Source organism: Rhyacophila brunnea, unplaced genomic scaffold, assembly GCF_057557595.1.
Source record: "Rhyacophila brunnea isolate RB1 unplaced genomic scaffold, BYU_Rbru_1.0 scaffold_4, whole genome shotgun sequence".
NCBI classification, from domain to species: Eukaryota; Metazoa; Arthropoda; class Insecta; order Trichoptera; family Rhyacophilidae; genus Rhyacophila; species Rhyacophila brunnea.
The window spans coordinates 51,067,562-51,089,529 of NW_028233068.1; the positions used below are offsets into that span (position 1 = coordinate 51,067,562).

The 21,968-nt window shown below is 35.1% G+C and overlaps 1 protein-coding gene across 1 annotated transcript in view; it reads right to left on the reverse strand.

Annotated features, from left to right (window-relative positions):
* Positions 1–21,690, reverse strand: part of LOC147067496 (NACHT and WD repeat domain-containing protein 2) — a 32,781-nt gene extending 11,091 nt beyond the window's left edge. Inside the window, exons 1-19 of the mRNA XM_085954348.1 lie at positions 21,590–21,690; positions 17,364–17,490; positions 14,274–14,362; positions 13,968–14,113; positions 12,718–12,892; positions 11,527–11,671; positions 10,967–11,192; positions 10,675–10,873; positions 7,993–8,235; positions 7,536–7,736; positions 7,066–7,205; positions 5,463–5,673; positions 4,599–4,768; positions 4,326–4,489; positions 3,196–3,359; positions 2,866–3,038; positions 2,185–2,404; positions 609–821; positions 230–443 (exon numbers count right to left, since the gene is read on the reverse strand). Coding sequence (XP_085810474.1) covers positions 230–443; positions 609–821; positions 2,185–2,404; positions 2,866–3,038; positions 3,196–3,359; positions 4,326–4,489; positions 4,599–4,768; positions 5,463–5,673; positions 7,066–7,205; positions 7,536–7,736; positions 7,993–8,235; positions 10,675–10,873; positions 10,967–11,192; positions 11,527–11,671; positions 12,718–12,892; positions 13,968–14,113; positions 14,274–14,362; positions 17,364–17,466 — 3,196 coding nt within the window. The 5' untranslated portion in view covers positions 17,467–17,490; positions 21,590–21,690. The remainder of the gene's footprint in view (positions 1–229; positions 444–608; positions 822–2,184; positions 2,405–2,865; positions 3,039–3,195; positions 3,360–4,325; positions 4,490–4,598; positions 4,769–5,462; positions 5,674–7,065; positions 7,206–7,535; positions 7,737–7,992; positions 8,236–10,674; positions 10,874–10,966; positions 11,193–11,526; positions 11,672–12,717; positions 12,893–13,967; positions 14,114–14,273; positions 14,363–17,363; positions 17,491–21,589) is intronic.
* Between the last annotated feature and the right edge of the window lie 278 nt (positions 21,691–21,968).

Below are 21,968 nucleotides of genomic sequence, written 5' to 3' on the forward strand. Positions count from 1 at the left end.
ATAACTTAAATAGGATGTTTCAAAGAACATTTCTGTAAAATATTTCAAATGTGAGTTAGAATAGTTCTGCATTCAGCTGCCGTCATTGTTATAACAAAACCTTTCAGTATTTTTGTTGGTGGAAAATCATTAATATTGTGTGTAACGTAACAAATGTAATCTTGTAATCTCTAAAGTCTACAGCCTGATAAAAGTATATAAATCAGTTATAAACCTCAATCATTCTCACTTAATATTTCCCAGTGTTCTCCTTCATCATCGGTGTCTGGTGCTTTATTGACAAGCTGAAGGTCTCCGGTCAGACTGTACCTTCCCCAGTGTGAGGTTCCGTGCAGCATCAGCCGAGAGTCGAGTAGAGCCACCCCTTGGACTTGTTCGCATTGCTCAGCAAACGGTGAAGCGATTGTGACTAGTTCACTTGAGAGCATATTTAGGAGAGATACCTGTAAATAATTAATTATATTATTTCAAAGTCTGTTGATTCATGGAGGTTTTTCTAATTAAAATAAGCAACTTCATATTTGATTGTGGATTTACCTTCTTAGTTACCAAATCTTGGATGGGTCACAAATGAGAGAAGAAAATCATTACCTTAGTGCCGTTTTTACCTGATCATTATTGGTGTAAGCCGCTGCCCACTTGTTGTCGGGACTGATGCTGAGTTGCTGCATGATACCTTCAAGCTGGGGACAAACATCCCTGGCCATGTCGGATGTAGACAAGTCCCAAGTTATGAACTTGTTGGAGATGGACACTATATAGCGATAGTCTGATGTCAGTCGGAATGAGAACACCGCAAACTGATGCCCTTCCAGTGAGTACTGTAAATAAAATTACAAAGTAAATTTGGTCTTGTTATTGTATAAATGTGTTCAACACATGAATGTGTAGAGATTTTATGGTAAGGCATTGATACACCCCTGTTACAGGCGGGCTTCTCCCGGTGTAAAATAATCATTTAGTAGCTATCAAGTCGAAACATAACCCTGACCTCTAGAAACGGCTTCGTAAAACATCTAATCTGTTTCCTTGCTCAACCACGTAAGTATTTTTTTATTCATAAGTAAAGGCCTTCGTCCGGTGTGTGAAAATCATATACTGGGCGGAGGTGTAATTAAGATAAATTTAATTTGATTTAAAAAGTATAAATGATGATGGATGAAAGAGATAATTTTAAGACTAAATATAAGTATTCAAATATAATAAATTTTGCCGCGCATTGTGCGTGAAATCCTCGCGCGCCGGCGCCAGGGTCAGGCTCGTGATTCGCCGAATCAAAGATCATGCGATCAGATTTGGCCAATCACTAGTCCCTTTTACTAGTTGGCGTGGGTCTGAGGAATTTAAAAAGAGAAAAAAAGGAGTAAGCGTCCCTTTTCCAATAGGATAGGACCTGCGACTATAATCGTAAAAACCCAGATAAATTTGTGAAACTAAAAACCATAAGAAAATATAAGACCACGTCACGAACACGAAAGACCGAGTTTTATTTCCACTCTAACCGTTTATATCTTTTTTTTTTTGTGAATCCGGGGTTCGATGGACATCAGAGCTAGCCGCTGGAACCCCGGGTATCTCAGCATGTATTTTAATATGGGTCTTAACTTGTTGACTGCGGAGCATTTAATTCATTTTTAATTACCGCATTTAAATAACATGCTAATTATATCGAATGGCCAATTAATTAGTGTACAACAGATGTTCCGTCCGCGTGGAAAGGATTAAACTACAAAATCATTGAATATGTGTCCATTGATTGTGGGGAATAGCAATAGACTATATTTGTCTTAAAAAGTATTATTACTTCTTTACTTATTAATTGCCTTAGCCATCAATCCATGCCAATTATTAAATTTTCTTGAGTGGATGTAAATAATTGTTTTTTTTAGTTACTGTATCATAAAATAATGTCATACAAAAAGACACAGAATTATATACATGACTTGTGGCAAACTTCATGTTTATCTTTTATTGGCTTCACAATTTGGGTTTGTTTATTCCTTCTAATTTTAATGTATGTGGATTCAGTAGGCATATTGGTATCAAGATTCATTATATGCTTGGCCTTTCAATAGTAATTTAACTTTCACCCTTTTCACTTTATTATTGTAGTGATAAATAAAGTATTTTTTTTTTTATAAATACTTAATTTGTGTTTATCTACATTGTCATAATAAATATTACCTTTAATGGTCCTCCGGGAGTATGTAGGCAATGATGAAGTGGTAACAATGCACAATGAGTCCTCCCCGACTCGTCACACTGTCTTAGAAGTGACCTCAATCCGGCATGAGTGCGAGCTTCCGGCAGAAGCCTCCCTAGAAGCTGAGGCGCCAACATGTCCGGGTGAACTCCCAATACGGCTCCACCAAGACGTAGGGCATCGGCAACTAAAGCCAATTCCCTGGTGGAATAATACCAATGCATTTTTATTTATTTACCTTCCTTTGTCTGTATTTAATATTGAATATAGTTTAGTTTTGATATCACTAAACAACCAATAAATTGTTGGAACATTATAATAATTACCATAATGGATGTATTGTATACATCAGCACATTCATTATACCTAATTAGGTCTTATATAAAAGACTTTTATAGAATAGAATGTTACAGTTATTATAAAAAATAAAAGGCATCTTAATATTCCAAGACATGGCAATAAATATTCTGACATGATGCCATTATGTTGATCTGTATGTTACTAATAACTGCCTGAGGAATTGGGAGCATCAGTTATCCAAAGTGTAGAAGTAACCTCACATTGCCTGAGAGAAAGTGAATTTGGAATCTAAATTTTAGACAGTGGAGATTATTGAAATATGTAGCTTACAAATGAACTTAAAATTAAATTAAGTTTCTTACCTAGTAGCTTCTTTATTTTCAATATGTTGACAGGCGTCTTCAAAATCTGCAAGCACAGCTTGTAACGGACAGGATCTCAGTTTAGCGTGAAGCCACGCATAATTAAACAAAACATTGTCATACAGATCTTTGAAACGGCGCGACCTGATAAGATGGAAAGGCAATTCTCCAAACTATAAGCAAACAGAAAGAGCAAATACTGGTTTTAAAGTAAAAAATATCCAACCCACAATAATACAAAAATAGAGGTTGACAAGAAATCTTAGTCATATTTTATTATAATCAATAAGTTATTGACTGTATGAGTCAAAATTATTGCATGACTTTTACCTTTCTTAAATTGTATCTAGAAGCTGCACCGTCAGCCGAAACAAACACCAGTGGCTGCATAGGAACTTTTCTATCGGCAACACCTTCCTTATCTGTCAAACCGAACCGATGCCGCTGGATTTCAGTATACTTGAAAGGTTTTGGTGTGCCTCCACCCCATATTCCTGGAAATAGTTTTAAAGTTAATAAACCGATCAGAGTGTACATTTTCAGTATGTATTTGCATTAAAGTTTTTGTTTGATTAAGCTAACCATTCTTTTATACTGTTGCTTGAAATTCAGTATCTAATAGTGCCTGTACGCATGTAAGATTGACCGTTACCAATAGTGTGTAAATTAAACTATCGCAATATTAACTGTTTACATGCAAAAGTGCTGACGGTCTCGCCAATGCCATTCTTCAAACGTAAGCGAGATGCGTTGTTGTCATTGTATGGTGCTATTTGATAGGTTGTGAAAATTAGTAAATGTCAAAATGCTCTGTGGGGTATACTTTGTATTTTTTACGGCAGGTTCTCCACTATTGTTGGACTGCGCAGGCGCAGATATCGCGCAAGTTCCAACTGTCACGTGAAAATCCAGAAGCTGCTGAACTTTTTTGATCGATGCATGCAATCTAGCAATTTGCAAGATAATATGTATTTACACATGCATTTTCTTGTTATAGCCGCGATAATACATACTGTCAGCGGTAAATCCATGCATATGTATATGAACTATTATAGTCTTATAGTAGCACAACGTGGTATGGAAAGGTGCATGCTGGGCACAATGCGAAAGGACAAAAAGAGGAATGAGTGGATAAGGAGACAGACAAGGGTTTGCGATGTAATAGAGTTCGCAAAAACCTCAAATGGGAATGGGCTGGACACATAGCTCAAAGAAGGGACAATCATTGAACAAATTTAGTCATCCAGTCGTATCCAAAAGGTAAAAAACGTCCACAAGGTAGACCTAGAGGCCACTGGATCGATGAAATGATAAAGTTCTGCGGAAGTACATGGCTACGCAACGCACAGGACCGAGAGAAGTGGAATCAACTTGGAGAGGCCTTCATCCAGCATTGGATAGATTTAGGCTGATGATGATGATGATGATGAATGGGCATGATAATGCAGAAGAAGTCTTACCTAGATAATAATCAGCAATACTTGAATGAAAGTATGTTGCCATATTCATGTTTTTGAAATATCTTTCTCTAGCAGCGTCACGGAATTGTCTATGATACCAGCTCATGACACTCACTCCGTCAGCTTCTCTCTCAGAAAGGTAGTTTGGAAGATCATTACGGATCCTGGAAATGATAAACTATGAATGATAAATCAATGTTAACATATTAAAATAACTTGGCCACTGCGCAAGATCAGTAAAACAAGCACGAGAAGTTTTCATAAAATATTTACCTAGTCCAAAGCAGAGGAGGTATCCTACGTACGGGAGGGAGATGATATTGGTAAACATCATCAAGAACCCTGTCATCGAGAGAAATGAGATCCTCCAGCTCACTCTCAGAGAGACCACTACGAGCAGCCGTTATATAAGCTAAGGCATGGAACACAAGAATGCGCCCGTGCTGAAAAGAGAGAAAATAATGATTTTGAAACAAGTTTTTTAATAATCCTACAATGTTTGAGTTATTACCACGTTTTTATTAGCTCGTATTCTTGTTTGTCCGGTACAGATTTTTTCTTATTTGTCCAAGATTTGTATTGGACGATAGAAGATTTTTAACTAACTTCCCGACTAGCTAGACATTTGAAACTTTTAGAATATATCAGAACGCGACGACAATACATTCTTTTATTACTTTTGGCCATCTTTAAGCAGGATTGAATTCATTTTCAGTTAATTCTCTTTTGTATGTTTCGGAAAAAATTCGTTAAAAGTAATATTTACTACTCACTATTATTGGTTGCTAAGGGGGTCCTAGCAACTAAATTATTAATATAAACGTGCATTACTATGGAAATCAATATGAAATGTCAAAATGACATTTCTGTATTCTATAATATTTATTTATTCAGTATTTCTATCAAGTACAAAAATAAGTATTTATTAATACATAGCATTGTCAAGTTTATAGGATTCAACAGAAAATTTAAAAATGTGGTATATAAAAAGTTCTTTTTATCTTGTAATTATTTATATTATATTGTCAGAACAATCCCAAAGATAAGGGAAAAAAATAGATAACTGACTAACTCGTTGAATAATATGTAACATTGTTTCTATTTATATTCTGTAACATTGAAGTAATAAATTTTTACCTGTTTTTCAATTCTTTCAAATAACATCATAATTGAGTCCATGACAGTCGCTGCCAGCCTCGTGTCCTGAGGTCTGGTGTAACTTCTCCATCGGCAGACTTCAGCAAAGACCAGCTTCACAAAAATAGGCAATGAACATGCTCCAATGGCGTTTGCTACTAACCGCCATTGGTAATTATTTAAATCTCGGCAGGCTGTTTTCATCCACATTCTGGAAAGATGTTATTATAATTTAACAAATGTCTCTCCGCTACAATGAAATTATTATTAATATAATGTTTTAATTATTATAACAGCAGTCAGAGTAATGCTCTTTCTTTTTCTACAGCAACTATTTAGGTATACTAGTACAGCCAGCTGTGTCGATAGGTCTTGCAGAAAACTTGGCGTCCTAATGACATGTTGTCGGATTTAAGTCATGGTAATATCCTTCCCAGACAGGATACCGCCAGGGTTGGATTACGTTTATGACACTTAATGTCTAAGTACCTACCTAATTGGTGTTTTTCCGACAATAATAAAAAAGTATCCACCCATATGGTTGAAAAATCCAAGGTTTGTGAAGTCCGTCAGCGTTCGTTACAATAAACAACTTCTTTTGTAGTTTATGAATTCGATGCTTGTTTCGAGGATTTTTACGATGGTTTTCAGATTTTTTAATTTCGACTTTTTGTGTAATGTGACTGCTCATTTAAAAATACGAGTAACGAGTAACGCTTATAATGAGCAAATTCAGTCAGTCCCATCTTCCTCGTAATAACCAAGTTCGACTGTATGCGATAATGATAATGATTATCATGTATTTAAATCTATAATAGGTTAATATTGATGTTTAAATGTTTTACAGTTCAGCGGAAAAGATAGTCAAAATCATTGCCGATTTCCAATAAGAGATATGGCACAGAAAGAAAAGATATTTTACATTCTGATAGGCATCGAACGAGTTTCTTTTCAGTTTATGTATTTTCTGACATATCTATTGTCATGCACATTACCAAAGACATTAACACCTGTGACTAGTCTACCAAGTACAAAACAATCATCAATACAATAATAATACAATCAATACAAGTACAATCCATCTAAACCTCCCTCGCGTTGGAATATTTCGTCAATGCTTTATCAATCGCCTTATTGCTTATAGTGCAATATTATAATGCCTAGATTTACTGACGCCAATAGTCTGTAAATTCAACTATCACGATAATAACAGTTTACACGTAAAAGTGCTGATTGTCTCACCAATCTCATTCTTCAAGCGTAAGCAAGATGCGTTGTTGTCATTTTATGGTGCTATTAGACAGGTTCTGAAAAATTGTAAGTGTCAATATGTTTTGCGTGGTGTAGTTTCTATTTTTTCTGACAATTTCGCCACTATCGTTCTACTCGCCACTATCGCACAAATTATAACTGTCGCGTGAAAATTCAGAAGCTTCTGACTTTTCTGATCCATGCATGCAATCTTGCAACTTTTCACGATAACATGTGTTTACACGTACATTTTCTTGTTATGGCTTACTGTCAGGAAGAAAACGGAGTATTATGGTCATCTTACAATGCAATTGTTTCTTTATCACACATTTTAAGATATATTATAGCTTACTTTATGACCTGCATCGCAAGGTCTTCACCAAGAGCCGTGACTTCAATGAAGTTGTTGTCATTATCTATCATCCTCCTTAGTAAATTGTACTCTCTTGACACTATTGGATTAGACTCCTCACAAGCAGTTGTAACGATAACCTAAACACACAAAAATTATCAATTTTCTCATAGCTCCATATCTCTATATCAGAGAATTTAGGAATTCTAAATAATGAAGCATTAACTATTACTCTCAAAAGATAATATTCATATAATAACAATTTAGATTAGTTATTTTTTATACGTTTGGTTAATTTAAAATAAGATTCAAATGAAATGATTATGGTAAGAAAATAATATTTGAACAAAAAGAATTGAATAGGTTGTCACTATATTTGCTACATGGATCACAGGTTTGTAGTTATTGTTTGTGTAGTTATGTTTTAAGTAATCAGAATGCGTAAATGTATTGTAGTATAGTTTCTTTACCTTGCAGTATACTGGTAGCCTTGTTGGAAGCCATGATACTTTATTGACATCTTGCGCACCTGTTAATTGATCTACACTATCCAGAAACAGAAGTAACGGTTGCTCATAGCAAGCGCAGCAAAGTAACTGTTTGAAATGGGCTGTCAGGGGAACTAGATCATCTGGGATATTCTCATATGGCAGATTGTAATTATAAGATATCTGCAAAAATAAGTAGATTCCATAATTTTAATTTAAAACAGTGAAAATGTCAAGGTTAGGTTAGATTAACTGAATTAGATTGGGTTTAATAAATTCAACCTGTGGATAGTCTGTGCTTGTAGTAGAGAGTAATAAATTTATATTCCTGAATTCCAGTATCAAAGATAATTAATTATTTTAATCAGGCACCAAATAATATACACTTTTGTAAAATGCTTAATAATAATTGTAATAAAAAGAAATCTGGATTAGATACCTGTTGGCAAATTGATATGAGTGTAGGTGTCAGTGCACTGGAATCTGGAGTTGTTCCAAGAAACCGTATGATACTGACTGGTTTACGAGTTGAAAACCAAGCTGCGGCAGACTGGGCGGCTCCTTTTGCCAACAAGCTGGTCTTACCACATCCTCCCTCGCCGTATAAGACCACAGGCTGGCAAGATGGACCCAACATGTATTCTTCTACTTGTTGAAGTGTCGGTTCACGTCCATAAAATACCTTACAAACGAAGAACAATGTGACTTTTAGTTATTTAGTTAATTGTATTCATTTGTATATAATTTCATAGTATATTTTTATGAGAGCCGATAGTGGTTATAAAAGTGTCAAGGAGACAATGTCAATATTACAGATAGAAAAGTCTGAATCCAAATATTATGTAGGTACCTTGTTATGTTCAAAATGAACATAACTAACTTTCATACCTCTGGCAACCCCGACGATTATCTATGGTCACGTCGATGGAGCGTACGCGATTTGACAGATGTCGCTGATGAAATTTCCGGCCGCAACGGACGTCGCGAGGTGTGGAACAAGCAACTGGGCTTTTTGATTCTGACTGTCGTCTAGTATAGTCGTGCCCCGCTTGAGTTTTACCCAACATTTATAATGGACGTCACTTAACGGAGCACGATTGCAGCCGCAGTGTTTGAAGCCCTGATCGTTCCAGTTTGGTATTTTAAAACTATTATTTGATTCACTACTCTTCCAATGTTTCTTTTCAAACTTAGCTGCTTGCATTTATTTTAGTATTTCCAAATTTCAATATCGAGCCGCTTAATAACCTTTTAATGTATTTCTAATTTCTTGCTTTTGCTATAATATAGTTTCTGTCAAGTATATAAATTGCTCTTTTATTTATTGTTCCCACTTTATTCCACACTGTTAAATAATTACAATCTTTCACGGTCTCAAGATCATGTGGCGTCCAGGACTTTATTATGTACATCTTTAACCATGGATTGCACGTGCCTTCAGCCGTGTAATCTCTTCTTGTTTTCTAATTAAATTTTACAGTTGTCAGTTGCGAGGTTGCGGAAGTAATTATTAATCGGCTTGAGAAAGATCAGGTAACTCACGGCTAGGGAATCCAATCCCGAGCCAAAATTCTGATCCCGGGATTTCGGGATTACAATTTGACAATCCCGGGATCCCGGGACTGGTCCCGGGATTGGCATTTTTTTCCATTGTTAATATAAAATTTTATATTTACAAATAACATTGATAAAATAGGTCAAAAATAAATCTAGTATAATTTATACTATTTAAGACATTTATTGTTAATATTGTATACGTTCAATCTTGGAAATACACAAGTTTAATGGAGTAAATAATATTGTAATATAAATAATAATGTGAATTTAATATGAGATTGCTGTTTCTGATAGTAAAGACATAATGAATGGATTAGCGAGATTTCAAATAGTAAAGCAAATAATCATGGCGTACTTATGGCCTTTCCGCATCATAAATCTAATTAGTCAGCCAAATATGAAACTGCCGTAAAACGTATGATAATATCATGGTAGAATTACTTTGTTAAAAGTGCGAAGCATTGTTTTTTCCCAATCTTTCTCATTTTTAATAATTCATGTGAAAAAATAAAATGAATCGGCAACCTACACATGGGTATAAATCAAACTTCATTTAAACTCAGTTTATTTCTAATGTAGTTATTTTTTAGTAAAAGTATTTTTTCTGTTTTATTTTCGCTTTTATTTTATTTTCCATAAAAATTGATAAAAAAATCAATCCCGAAATCCCGGGATTATGTTTATCAATCCCGGGATTCATAGGTATCAAAAATAGCTCGGGATCCCGGGATTGGAATCCCTACTCACGGCCCTTCCTTGTGTCTCATGTCTCATGCTATCTTTGCTTTTATCTCTACTTTATTCTAATTCTATTCAGAAAAACTCTTTTATTTTGTGATTGTGACGACAAAGATCACAATCACAAAATACTAATAAATCAACCTACGTAATTATTTTTCTCTTTCCTCTTCTTTTTTTACTTTCAAGAGAAAGAAGATGATAATAAATAATTATACTCGTATGTTGAAAAAAAATATAATAAATCACATGTAGAAAGAATTGAATCCGGAAACACCAGCTTTATCAAATTAGCCATAGATGACTATGCAAATTCCTCTTAAATCAATCTCTCAAATAGTATTCCGAGGACTGATGGAGTAACTACCAATTGTCAATAGATACAAAAGTAGAATCATTTGCGAAAGGCTTGGAAAAAAGAGTTTTGTAAATTGCTATATAACAGTGATGAAGGGCGGAAGTAGGCTGTTGAGATCGATCATAAATAGTGCGCAATAAACATTGTCAGTCATACTTATTTGTTTTCATTGAACTAAGAATATAAATTGCAGATAGAGTTGACGATTTTTAAAAATCAATCAAACCAATTACTTATATAATTTTAGATGTTCTATACATGTATAGATAGAAGAATATTTTTTATATATTATGGTTTGGTTTAGGCAGGGCTTAATTAAATTTTAAAAACTAACCAGCACCATCTGCAATCTGTATTCTTAGTTCAATGAAAACAAATAATGTATGGCTGACAAAATTTAGTGTGTACTATTTTTGTCGGATTTCCACAGCCTACCTCCATCCTTCACCGCTGCTATATAACTAGTACCTTTACAGAGTTGTTACAAGCATGCAAATGTTGAAGTAATTCAGTAACAATTTGTCCTTGTGCACTTCCATCTTCTCTTCGCATGGCTCTGTCAACCAACTTGATGATACTTCGGTAGAAATGAGCAATAAAATGGTTCAGATATTCGCCATGGGTGTCCGTATCCAGACCCTCACGCCCTATCCATTCAACTGTATACCTGAAATAATGAAAATCATAATGAATGTATATGATTCGATGAGCAATGTATTCTAAGCTGTTTTATAAAACAAGGATTCATACTTTAACTCACTTTTGCATATTGGTAGTTTCAATTTTGTCCGTCAATCTCTCGTCTCTCAGATTGGCCAAAAGTTTGCTGGCTTCCGTATCCAAACTCCTGTTTAGGATGTCCACAAAGAGAGACGCTTTCTTCAAGTTCTGGAGATTGATATTATTGATGTAGCGCACGTAAGCGAGGCAATGATTTTTAGTATTTTTAACGTTGAGCACCCCATTTATCACCTCTCTCTCCGTCACTGGAAGAAGAAAACAGAATGAAAATACAGACTAGCTTCATTTCCATTTGCCATTTAAAAACCATAAAATGTAAGCCTAGGTTATTTACAAAAATCCATGTTTATTTAGTTGAAATGTATTACGTCAAAAGTCCGATAGTTCCAACTACGCTTTATTGTGTTAACAATAGATTCTATTGGCTATCAAGCTGGAAGAAAGACAGAGATAGCATGTCTTTATTACCCAGAAAAGCCTAGCGTTAGCAACAGGGTGGTAGTTATTTAATTAATTGTTATTTTAGCAGTATGAATGGATTCTTTCCATCTATCTGGTAATAAGTAAACCAAAACTTACCAGACATGAAGTAATTGTGCATAGTTTCTTTGGAGAATTTTCCTGAAGTGAATAGTGATAGGGCTGCTTTTCGAAATAACTTTTGCATCTTATTGAGGGTATCCCACCAGACAGCCTGATCTTCCGCTTGAAGTTTTGGCACCCTCTGTAAAATACCAACGAAAATTTCTTCTATATCCAAGTATGTATAGTAAATTTGGGCATATTAAAATTAGACAAAAGCAAAAGCTTTTCATAGAGCATGACTTCTACCAAAATATATTTGTTTCTGGTATTTTTTAAACTTTTCTTAGTATGAATTGATTTCAAAGGTTTGTTATGCATTTAGTGTAAAGGTCAGACACGTGGTTCGAGATATAGATATGTATAGAGCAGGAGGATTTGTAATCCTGCAGATCACCACTGCACCCATGATAGTGGTGCGATTATATTTGTGCGATCATTGCACCTGAATTGATCATTTTTATTCGCGACATGATCGAATGCGATCATGGCATAAGCAAAAACACCACCGTCTTAAAACACATGACGTCTATAAACGTCGTATTTTGTGAGATGTGATATGACAGGACATCCATTGATGTCCTGTACTGTGTACACAATGGAAAACGACGCGACATTTATAGAAAGAAGTCTTATTTTGGATTAAAACAATATGTTCCCTGCCACTTGTGTCATGGTGCGAACATATTTCCATTAGATAGTGTCGTATCCAGGGCTCGAAATGGAACGGAACGCACCGGAGCGCCGTTCCGACTTGTGAAATTTGTAAAATTATCGCTCCGTCTCGTGGAAAAAATATGTTGACCGTCTGAGCTAGATAGGCCATAGAATAGACAATCTGACACACTTATTTTTATAAAATATACATACGATTTGATGACTACGTAAATATCTTCAGAAAATTTGTCGAGCGCTCCGGTTCGTAAACTTTTCCATTTCGAGCGCTGGTCGTATCTTAAGAATTACTTATTTCTATATATCTAAATCGAATCGACACATGTATTAGCTAACATGTGTCCACGAATGTGTTAATAATAGTATGCCTGTACATATTACATACAATAATTTTATGCTTACTCTTTAAACAGTACTGTGATAATGGTTTAAAACAAAGTTTTTTTTGTTTATTATAATAATATCTGTATTGTAGTACTATTTGAAGGGATTTTATGATCAATTAGCCATTACCTTGTTGTTGAAATTGACCAGAATAGAAGAAATGGGTTGTAGGACTGAAATTGGTGGTACGGCGTTGGCATCCTTGCGGTACCAGGTGTCGAGTAGAATGACATCTGTACCTCCAGCTGCTAAATCATCTCTCAATAGCTGTAGTTCCGAACTCAATACATATGTGGGTATTGGCCTATAATGAGGAAATATTTAAGAAATGGAGCAATATGCATATCTTTCCACTACTTTAACTGTGAATTCTCGGAGGGAAAACATTATATTACCTAGGTAAATAAAATGATCACTAGAGTTTAAATGCATTATCCTCTAAGTTTCTAATGCAATGATTTCAACAATAAAATCATTCACAAAATTATTACTATCCTCTAAGGATACTTGATGGAATGTGTATTTAAATTCTAATTGTTGAGAGTTTTAAACTGCTCCATAGTAATTGATTGTAAGGCATAAAGTCCACTAAAGCGGACTTGCGGGGCGCTCGCGCATATTCTATGTGAATCATCGAAAATACAATGTAATCAAATACGCCAGCGCACACTGGATTTGACGACGCATTGTGCCCGCGTGCCCCATGATTCATCATTTTTTGGCTTCTCAGCGATACGAATTAACGAAAATACAACGTAGTCCATGCATTGAACACGGCAAGCAAAATCACGCTACTCGAAGCGTCGTCGAAAGACGGGCGAGAAGCCATTATTTAATAACAGTGAACCCATTGTTTAGTTTGCTGCGTGTCCAATATTTCGCTGGTAGAATGATGTCATCGTGAATATTAATTACAAGCCCCGAGAAATAATATAATATTTTTATTGCTTTGTTATGAGAGACGCTGATAATAATAATTATTTTGTGCTTCTTGGGCCCCTTATTACATAGGTTAAGGGTAATGCGCGGGTGGGAGGGGGCCTACTCAGTAGTGAGCGCACCGAGCGCTTTTTTGGTGGGCTTTATGCCTCAGGACTCAGGTTTTGCCGTTTGGCTTATTTACACTCCATGTGTAGTCAGCGGTAGATACTTAGAACCTTAAGATATCTATGGCTATCCGCAGTGAATACTTACCTTATACTATAATGTGGTTATATGACTGGTTGGTCAGTCTGGATAAATAGGAGATATTATGTCTCACTCCGTCACTTCCTCGAACGTTCATGATTTTCTAATAATTTTATAACACATTATTATGTTTTGTTGTCTATCTACTTTCACATTTGTAAATTGTAATTCTAAGATTAGTTTTTTTTTACCTATATCCATACTTCTGGCCAAGAAAGACCACAAAGTTAGGTCCCATAGACAAACGTTGACAGTTCTCAATTTCCCTCATGCAAAGCTCAGTTGTCATGTGATCATCCGTCGCCTCATCCCTTACACCCCATCTCATGTCCACTACCTGATAGCATAAGTCACAATATGTATTAATGTTAATTAATAATAGATATAGTATCCACAATATAGCAATTGAGCCCAGATCCGGAAAACAAGCGTTATCCTGAAAACGGCGTTCAGAGATATTGGCGGTTAAACATTTCAGTTACGGTACCGGTACCAACCTGAAATTCTAATCCATGTTTTTCTCTGCAATAGTCCTTGATTCTTGGATAACACTTAGCCATCAACGTATTTCTCTCCATAGTCGTATCTGAAAAGTCATTAAAAATTCTTTAGCCTATGATGACTTCTAATAATATGAATGGTTCATTTCCATTATGTTGTTTTGGAGCTAATATCTGAATCTCTCTCGGAGCTTTTCTTATAAAGAAGGACTTGGTCACTCTTTCTGATGGATAGTTTTTTCTATCTATATTGTTAGTGAATGATAATATATTCAGGCCTCGATTAGAACGCTAAAAGATACCGTTCCGGCTCGTGAATTCATATTAAATTGTGTACTGTTTTTTCATTATTATACACTAGCTGAAGTACCCGACTTCGCACAGGGTCGCTTCGTGGTTATATTTATCTTAGATATTTAAAAAATAATAAGAGGTAATTATTTTTTTAATATTAAAATATCTGTGTAATACAATATGGCAATATGAAAGTAATTCTAATAGGAGTAAAGGTCAAACAAAAGAACACTAAATTAAAATCGAATCCAAAATATGCGTTATTAATGTCATTAATATGTAGTAAAAAAAATCAAAATTGGATGGAAAAAACAAACAACAAACTTTGTATTTTATATAATACTATTTTAGAAACCTTCGCAGGTGTGCGTACAACAACTGGTCAAAATTTCATCGCAATCGGATGAATAGTATAAGAACGCATACGAATAGAAGATGATAGAATAGAAGAAAAAGAAGAAGAAAATAGTTGTATCAATTCAGAAACCTTTGCGGGCGTGAGCACAACACTTGATCAAAATTTCATTGCAATCGGATGAATGGTATAGGAACGCATATGAATAGAAGAAGATAGAATAGAAGAAGAAGATGGTTGTACTAATTCAGAAACCTTCGCGGGTGTTGGCACAATTACTGACGAAAGTTTTATTGCATTCGGATGAATGGAATAGGAACGCATACGAAGAGAAGAATATAGAATAGAAGAAGAAGAAGAAGATGGTTGTACTAATTCAGAAACCTTTGCGGGTGTTACCACTACAACTGACGAAGGTTTCATCGCAATCGGATTAATGGTATAGGAACCATACGAATAAAAGAAGATATAATGAAGAAGGAGAAGATGGTTGTACTAATTCAGAAACCTTTGCAGATGTTGGCACAACCACTGACGAAGGCTTCATCGCAATCGGATGAATGGTATAGGGATCATACGAATAAAAGAAAATAGAATGAAGAAGAAGATGTTGATTTTTCTAATTCAGAAACCTTCACAGGTGTGCATACAGCCACTTACCAAAATTTCATCGCAATCGGATGAATGGTATAGGAACGCATACGGGACAGACAGGCAGACAGACAGACAGGCATTCATTTTTATATATAAGATATAGCCCATACTCTTCGCGAAAGTGCAAGCAATAAGTTGATAAAGTTTTATCGCAATCGGATGAACGGTATGGCAGCGCATAAAATACGAACAAACAAACAAACAAATATTGATTTTTATATATTAGATGTAGGTATGTAGTTTTTGACGATTGACACGAAGTATCAGTTAAAAAGGGTTGACGAGTTCATATATCTGGGATCACGCATTACCCCTCGAAACAATATCAGCCAAGAAGTTAAGAAGCAGAAGGATTACTCTGGCAAACAAATCTTACTATGATTTACAGAGACACTTCAGATCAAGACTGCTCTCAAAGAAAACTAAGATAAAGTGATACAAAACCCTCATCAGACCCATATTAACCTATGGGTCGGAATGCTGGGCTTTATCAAAAAAAGATGAGAGGAAGCTAAATATCTTTGAAAGAAAGATATTAAGAAGAGTCTTCGGAGCTGTATGTGAGGAAGATGGGACATGGCGAGGAAGTTACAACTATGAACTATAATCGCTGTATGAAGATCCCCCTGTAGTCTCACCCGTGAAAGTAGGGCGACTTCGTTGGGCAGGCTATGTCTCAAGGATGGAAGACACACAACCATCAAAGAGGCTTCTCTTCAACAGACCAGAAGGGAAAAGGAGGGTCGGGAGACCTAGACTGCGGTGGCTAGACTGTATAGAAAGAGACAAGTAGTAAAGAGCATCCCTGAGACTGAGGTGGTGGAGGGAGCTTGCGGCAGACAAAGGGGAGTGGAGACGTTTCCTGTAGGCGGCCAAAACCCACATTGGGTTGTAGTGCCGATGATGATGATGTAGTTTTTCTCAAAATTAAATATTAATAATTTTTTTCAAAATTAAATATCAAGTACCCGGCACACGAGTGTTAAAAAATAAAATGATGAGAATGGATGTCGTAAATTTTGCGTTCACCGAACATTCTTTTTTGTAGGGATACTTCCGGGTCAAATGCATTGTCAAAATCAGTGGTACACAACCTATTTGACAGAAGGGCTGCAGTAGGTGCAAGTGTTGAAAAATAATGATATATTATTATTATACTACACTAGATATTCATTTTAATTATTATTAAATTAATAGTTAGGTACATATCAGGGGCCCGATTTCCTAACTATCGTCTCGTGTGGCACCAGACGATAGTTAGGAAATCGGGCTGCAGATACCGATATTGGCCCGTATGGCCGCAGGTCGCACATCACTGGTCTAAATAAATTGCATACCTAGAAAAAACCTAGCTAGTCAGATCCTTCATTGCAGCTGTGTAGGTAAATTGCTTTATTACTGACAAACATTGTTTGAAAACTCTTTGTACTTACTTACATAAATTTTTCTTACATAAGTTTTCAAACTTTTAAGATATTTAATAACTTAAATGGCTTAAATTATATTAAAAAAATAAGCACATGTTTAATAATTTATAAGGTGAAGGCACCTAGCGGAAAAATGCGAAGCTTGCAATTTGAGACATTTTTTTGATAATTTACAATTTCAACTGTATTAATTAATAAATATGTATCTGAAAACAAAAAAAAGAAAAATATTTTTTATTTTATGTCAAAGATAAACTTACAATTGTAAAAAAATGTGAATTTGTTACATATTTGTACACAGTTATGTTATTATTACATTCGTAAGCATATAGCCAGTTTATTACGAGTGTTACGTGCCTGTGAATGTCGAGCTGGTGAATATTCTGACTATCTTGGAGCTGACTGGAGGTAAAGTCTTCAGTGATCCAGCGAAGATTAGGTCGATGGTACGGTCATCCATCTTGAATGTGTTTCTTTAAACCACCTGAGAAATTCAACATAGGTACATTATAACATTATGAGTGATAATCAACAAATAAATAATAAAATAACATCGATTTAGAGTTCGGATGTGCATTAGATCATGACGCCAAACCAGAAAGTAGTAGGTAGAGCATGGCCCCCACAAGAGGTGGCTGACAGAGCTCTAGTCTGGGGGCTCAGGCACTGGAGAGGTCCGGCGTAGCGGTTTGACCAGATAAGTGAGATAAACACACACCACAATTTGCTTTAATAGTAAAAAAGTCATTTAAAAATATATGATTGTGCAATGTGCTTTTTGTAATAATTGTGTGTCGATACTCCACAACTCCATGATTAAATTAGATGTATTAAAAATAGTTCGCTAATAGTATAGGTAAATCATTCTACAGTGACACTATAGGCGATTCCCGTGTGTATTGGTATTGGTTGCTGCAATGTCTAATTTAATGCTAACAAACAATACCACTACAACTGCAAGTCGCTTTTTCCGTACTCATGGTGCCACTGTAGAATGATTTACCTATACCTACACTGAATAGGTGCCCTTAATTTGACCTGAAACACAATTTGAAAAACGTTAATGTAGTGCGTCACACTGCCTTTAACTTTATCGATAGGTAGGGGCCAGGGGGGCCGCTAAAGATCTTAGCCTGAGGGCCCGTTTCAGGATGTGGGGGGCATGATCTAGTAGGTATAATCCATCAACATTTAAAGGACATGGTAGAATCCTCGACCTATTAAAGACTCCAGAAGCTACAACGTTATCATCGCTAGTGCTGATTATCTATTAAAATGATAATTAATTATACCTATCTACCTGTGCAATTTTGCGCGGGATATTAAAATCCTCGAAGGATCTCAATGAATAAATCTATTCACCAAGAAGTGGTTGGTAGAAAATGCAGTTTCAAGAGATTAAAAAATGTTTGAAAAGTCGACCTAGCTGGGTTGAAGAAATAGTGACCTAAGTTCATAAGTTCATCGCCATGGACCAATATTTTGAAGCAATGTATATTATGGCGGTCAATGCATAAAACCCAAATATAACAAAGCATGCCGACTGCACTCAACATTGGATGTACGTTGCATTTATGTAAAAAACTTTAAAGCATATTATTTTCATACATACGTAACAATTGAAAATAACATTTTCTTACATGTGTTTAAGAATATCCCATATCGTCTCTGTTCTGGCAGAACACACTAACTGGAGAATACTAGTTTTGAGTCATTAAACTTTGAAGTTGTTAAAATGTTTGAAATGGTCTATCATGTGAGTTTATTAAGTAATCGTAAGAAGGATGACTTTAAAATAAAGACTGTTTATTTATTAAGAAGGTTTCCAGACGGTAAAGTTTGAAATAAGGAAAATTTTGGTATAACTAACTCATAATGTCATTTTTTCGAATTAGTGTCTTCTGCCAGAACAGTGACGATATGTTTCCACACTCGAGATTCGTTGCCTGTTATTATATCGCACACTGAGATATATAGGGTCATAACTGCAAAAAACCCAAATATTACTTATGAATGCAGTTTGATAGAAAAAATCTAGTTTTTAATGCTATTTATGGCAACTGCTACTTGGAAGCAGTGGCCTCATAACTTTAAATTAGAGCTATATATAGGCATTATATTACATGAGGCCCTTTTGCCTAAAAAATATTTCATCTTTGGTACAATATTTATTGTGCTAGACCGCCGTATTTTTCAGAAGTCTACTGCAATCAATTAAATTGTAGTTAATTATTTAACATTCAAACTCAAATTACTCAAGATGTTATGACTCTATAGATCTCAGTGTGCGTTATATCAGTTATATCACACCCAGTAGAATAAGCCAGTTCCCTGTGTAGGTACCTACCTACTAACAAACCGCCCTTTTGGCTCCGGACGAATACGAATCGCAGGAGAGAGGAGTGGAATGTTTTTGTGGAGGGAGTTGCTTTTGTGAACTGATTTATCGACACAGTAGAAATTATAAAGATGGTAAATATTATGTTTGCATAAACACTAACGTAATCAACCAAATGCGTAGCGAATTGTTTTTTTACCGATAGCGCGCGGGGGGGGGGGGGGGGGGTAAATGGGTGCTGTCACAAAAGAGGATGTTACTACCTAATATCCTAATGCATAGAGATGAGAGGACTGATATTTGGAGAGACTGTCGGCCAACAGTGAATTTACCCAAGCTGATGATAATAATAACAACGATTAAATCTCGATTACCGTGGCGTAGGTATACCTATTCAAATTTGATAATGCGGCATTTGAGAAATAAAAATAAAATCAGAAAATTGATGTATCGCAACCCAACTGAAATGGTATATTGTCATTTGGGAGCGTCGCGTGTTTGGGAGACATTCATTTTTGGCGTTCACGCGACACGAAAGACTAGACTAGTCCAAAAGAATCATAACTCAAAACGAAGAAGAAGTACCTACTTATCTAATAAATAACAAAACTTTTATATCGTATCGTTATTTTTACTATCCTAAAATACCCACTTTTACCATCACCCTGGCCAATAACGCGGAAACGATTCCGAAAACTTTAAATCACTGAACATAACTTTTAGAAGGAGTACAGGAATGTTCCTGAAGAAAATTAGTTTTTCCTTGTATACCTATTCATCTTTTGTCCTCACTCAGACAATATACCAGAATCAGCCACCTAGTAGAGACCCAGGGCTCGAAATGGACCGGAGCGCCGTTCCTGTTCGTGAAATCGGTAAAATTGTCGCTCCGTCTCGTGGATAAAATAATTTGACCGTCTGAGCTAGATAGGCCATATAATACAAAATCTAACACACTTATTTTTAAGAAATACACATAAAATTTTATAACTACGTAAATATCTTCAGAAAACTGTCGAGCGCTCCGGTTCGTAAACTTTTCCATTTCGAGCGCTGTAGAGACCACAAAAAACAATGTATCTAATACGCATGTAGGTACAACGTGGCTCTACCTTAAGGGTTCGTTGGGACCTTTACGGTTTACTAGGGTGTTTTTACGGTTAAAATTTTTGACTAATTCATAGTTTTAATATTTATTTTAAAAAACATCGATTTTTATAAAAAAATATAAATGTGTATAACTTGAAATCCTATTTATATTATGGTCCGAATCAAAATAAAAAATGGAATAGACGACTATTTTTTGGTGAAATCGATTATACAATTATTGTGACTTTTAATCACTAGTCTGGTTCTCAACGTCCTCCCCTTACCAAGTATTATAAGTGACCTATTAATTTTAAATAAAAATATATCCTATATCATATTAATTTATTATACTCGGGTAACCTTATCAGTCAAATACATCACTAAGTGCACTTTCCCATTCAATATTTGTTGTACAGATATTTAAAATTGCACAATACTACCATATTATGGCTGATACGTCATAGCGGAGATCTGGTTGACTATAAAACCACCAACAATCCAGTTTCACTATTCTTCACAATTATATTTAAAAAAAAAAATGGAAAACATTGCATGATAAAGTAGCCCTTTACTACACTTATGAAACTAGAAAATACTTGTCTATTATATATTACCAATATGAACAAAATATAAATTCTTTTGGCCATGTATTTCTGTATCTGTATTAAAATAAATAAAAACAACTTTTCCGGAAGAGAATTAGCTATAGGTAATAATAATTTTAAAACACCTACGGCAGAGTAGTGAACATGAAGTCTACTTCTAAAATCCATAGGTGACGGGTTTGAATCAAACGTACGTAATTTCATAGGGTTACACAGTGGTTACACGAATGGAGATAAAATAGTCATTGTATGCAAAAAAAAAATATAAAAATAAACATTCACAAGTAGTGGCCAGGGCCCACAACCAAAAAAATACTTGCATAAAGTAGGCATATACATAAATAAAAATAATTTTTCATTGGATGTATTTATAATTTACTAATTTAAAAAAAAAACACACTAAAAGCGATTTACATTGTTTAAAATTCCATGAATTTGTGTAAGTAAGTAGACACAATATATTACGCATTTTTTTTAAAATCAAATTTTGAAAGGGAGCATCCATTTTTTTTAATAACAAAATTCTTAAAACTCTAAAGAATGATGCCTACCTTTGAAAATGTTACACAATATTTTCACTTTGCACAATTTAAATACGATACACGTTCAACAATATAGCAACACCGCAAATAATTTACGTGTTCCATTTTCGAATTTTCTTAACCCACTGAGCTTCCGAATTTACGAACTTCGTTCCAAACGAAAGTTTTCCGACAGATGTGAGGCGATAAACCTTTTTATGCACTGCTCTACTGGTGAAATACTCCTGTATGGAAATGTAATAATTAATTATTGTTTATTCAATGAATACTGCCTACACAAGATTTTAGATTATTAGCAGTCTTTATTGAACATACTTACATAATTTTGAATGTCCCCAGAAACGTGCATATTAGAAAAAATATATAAGTGTATTGTACCTACCCAATG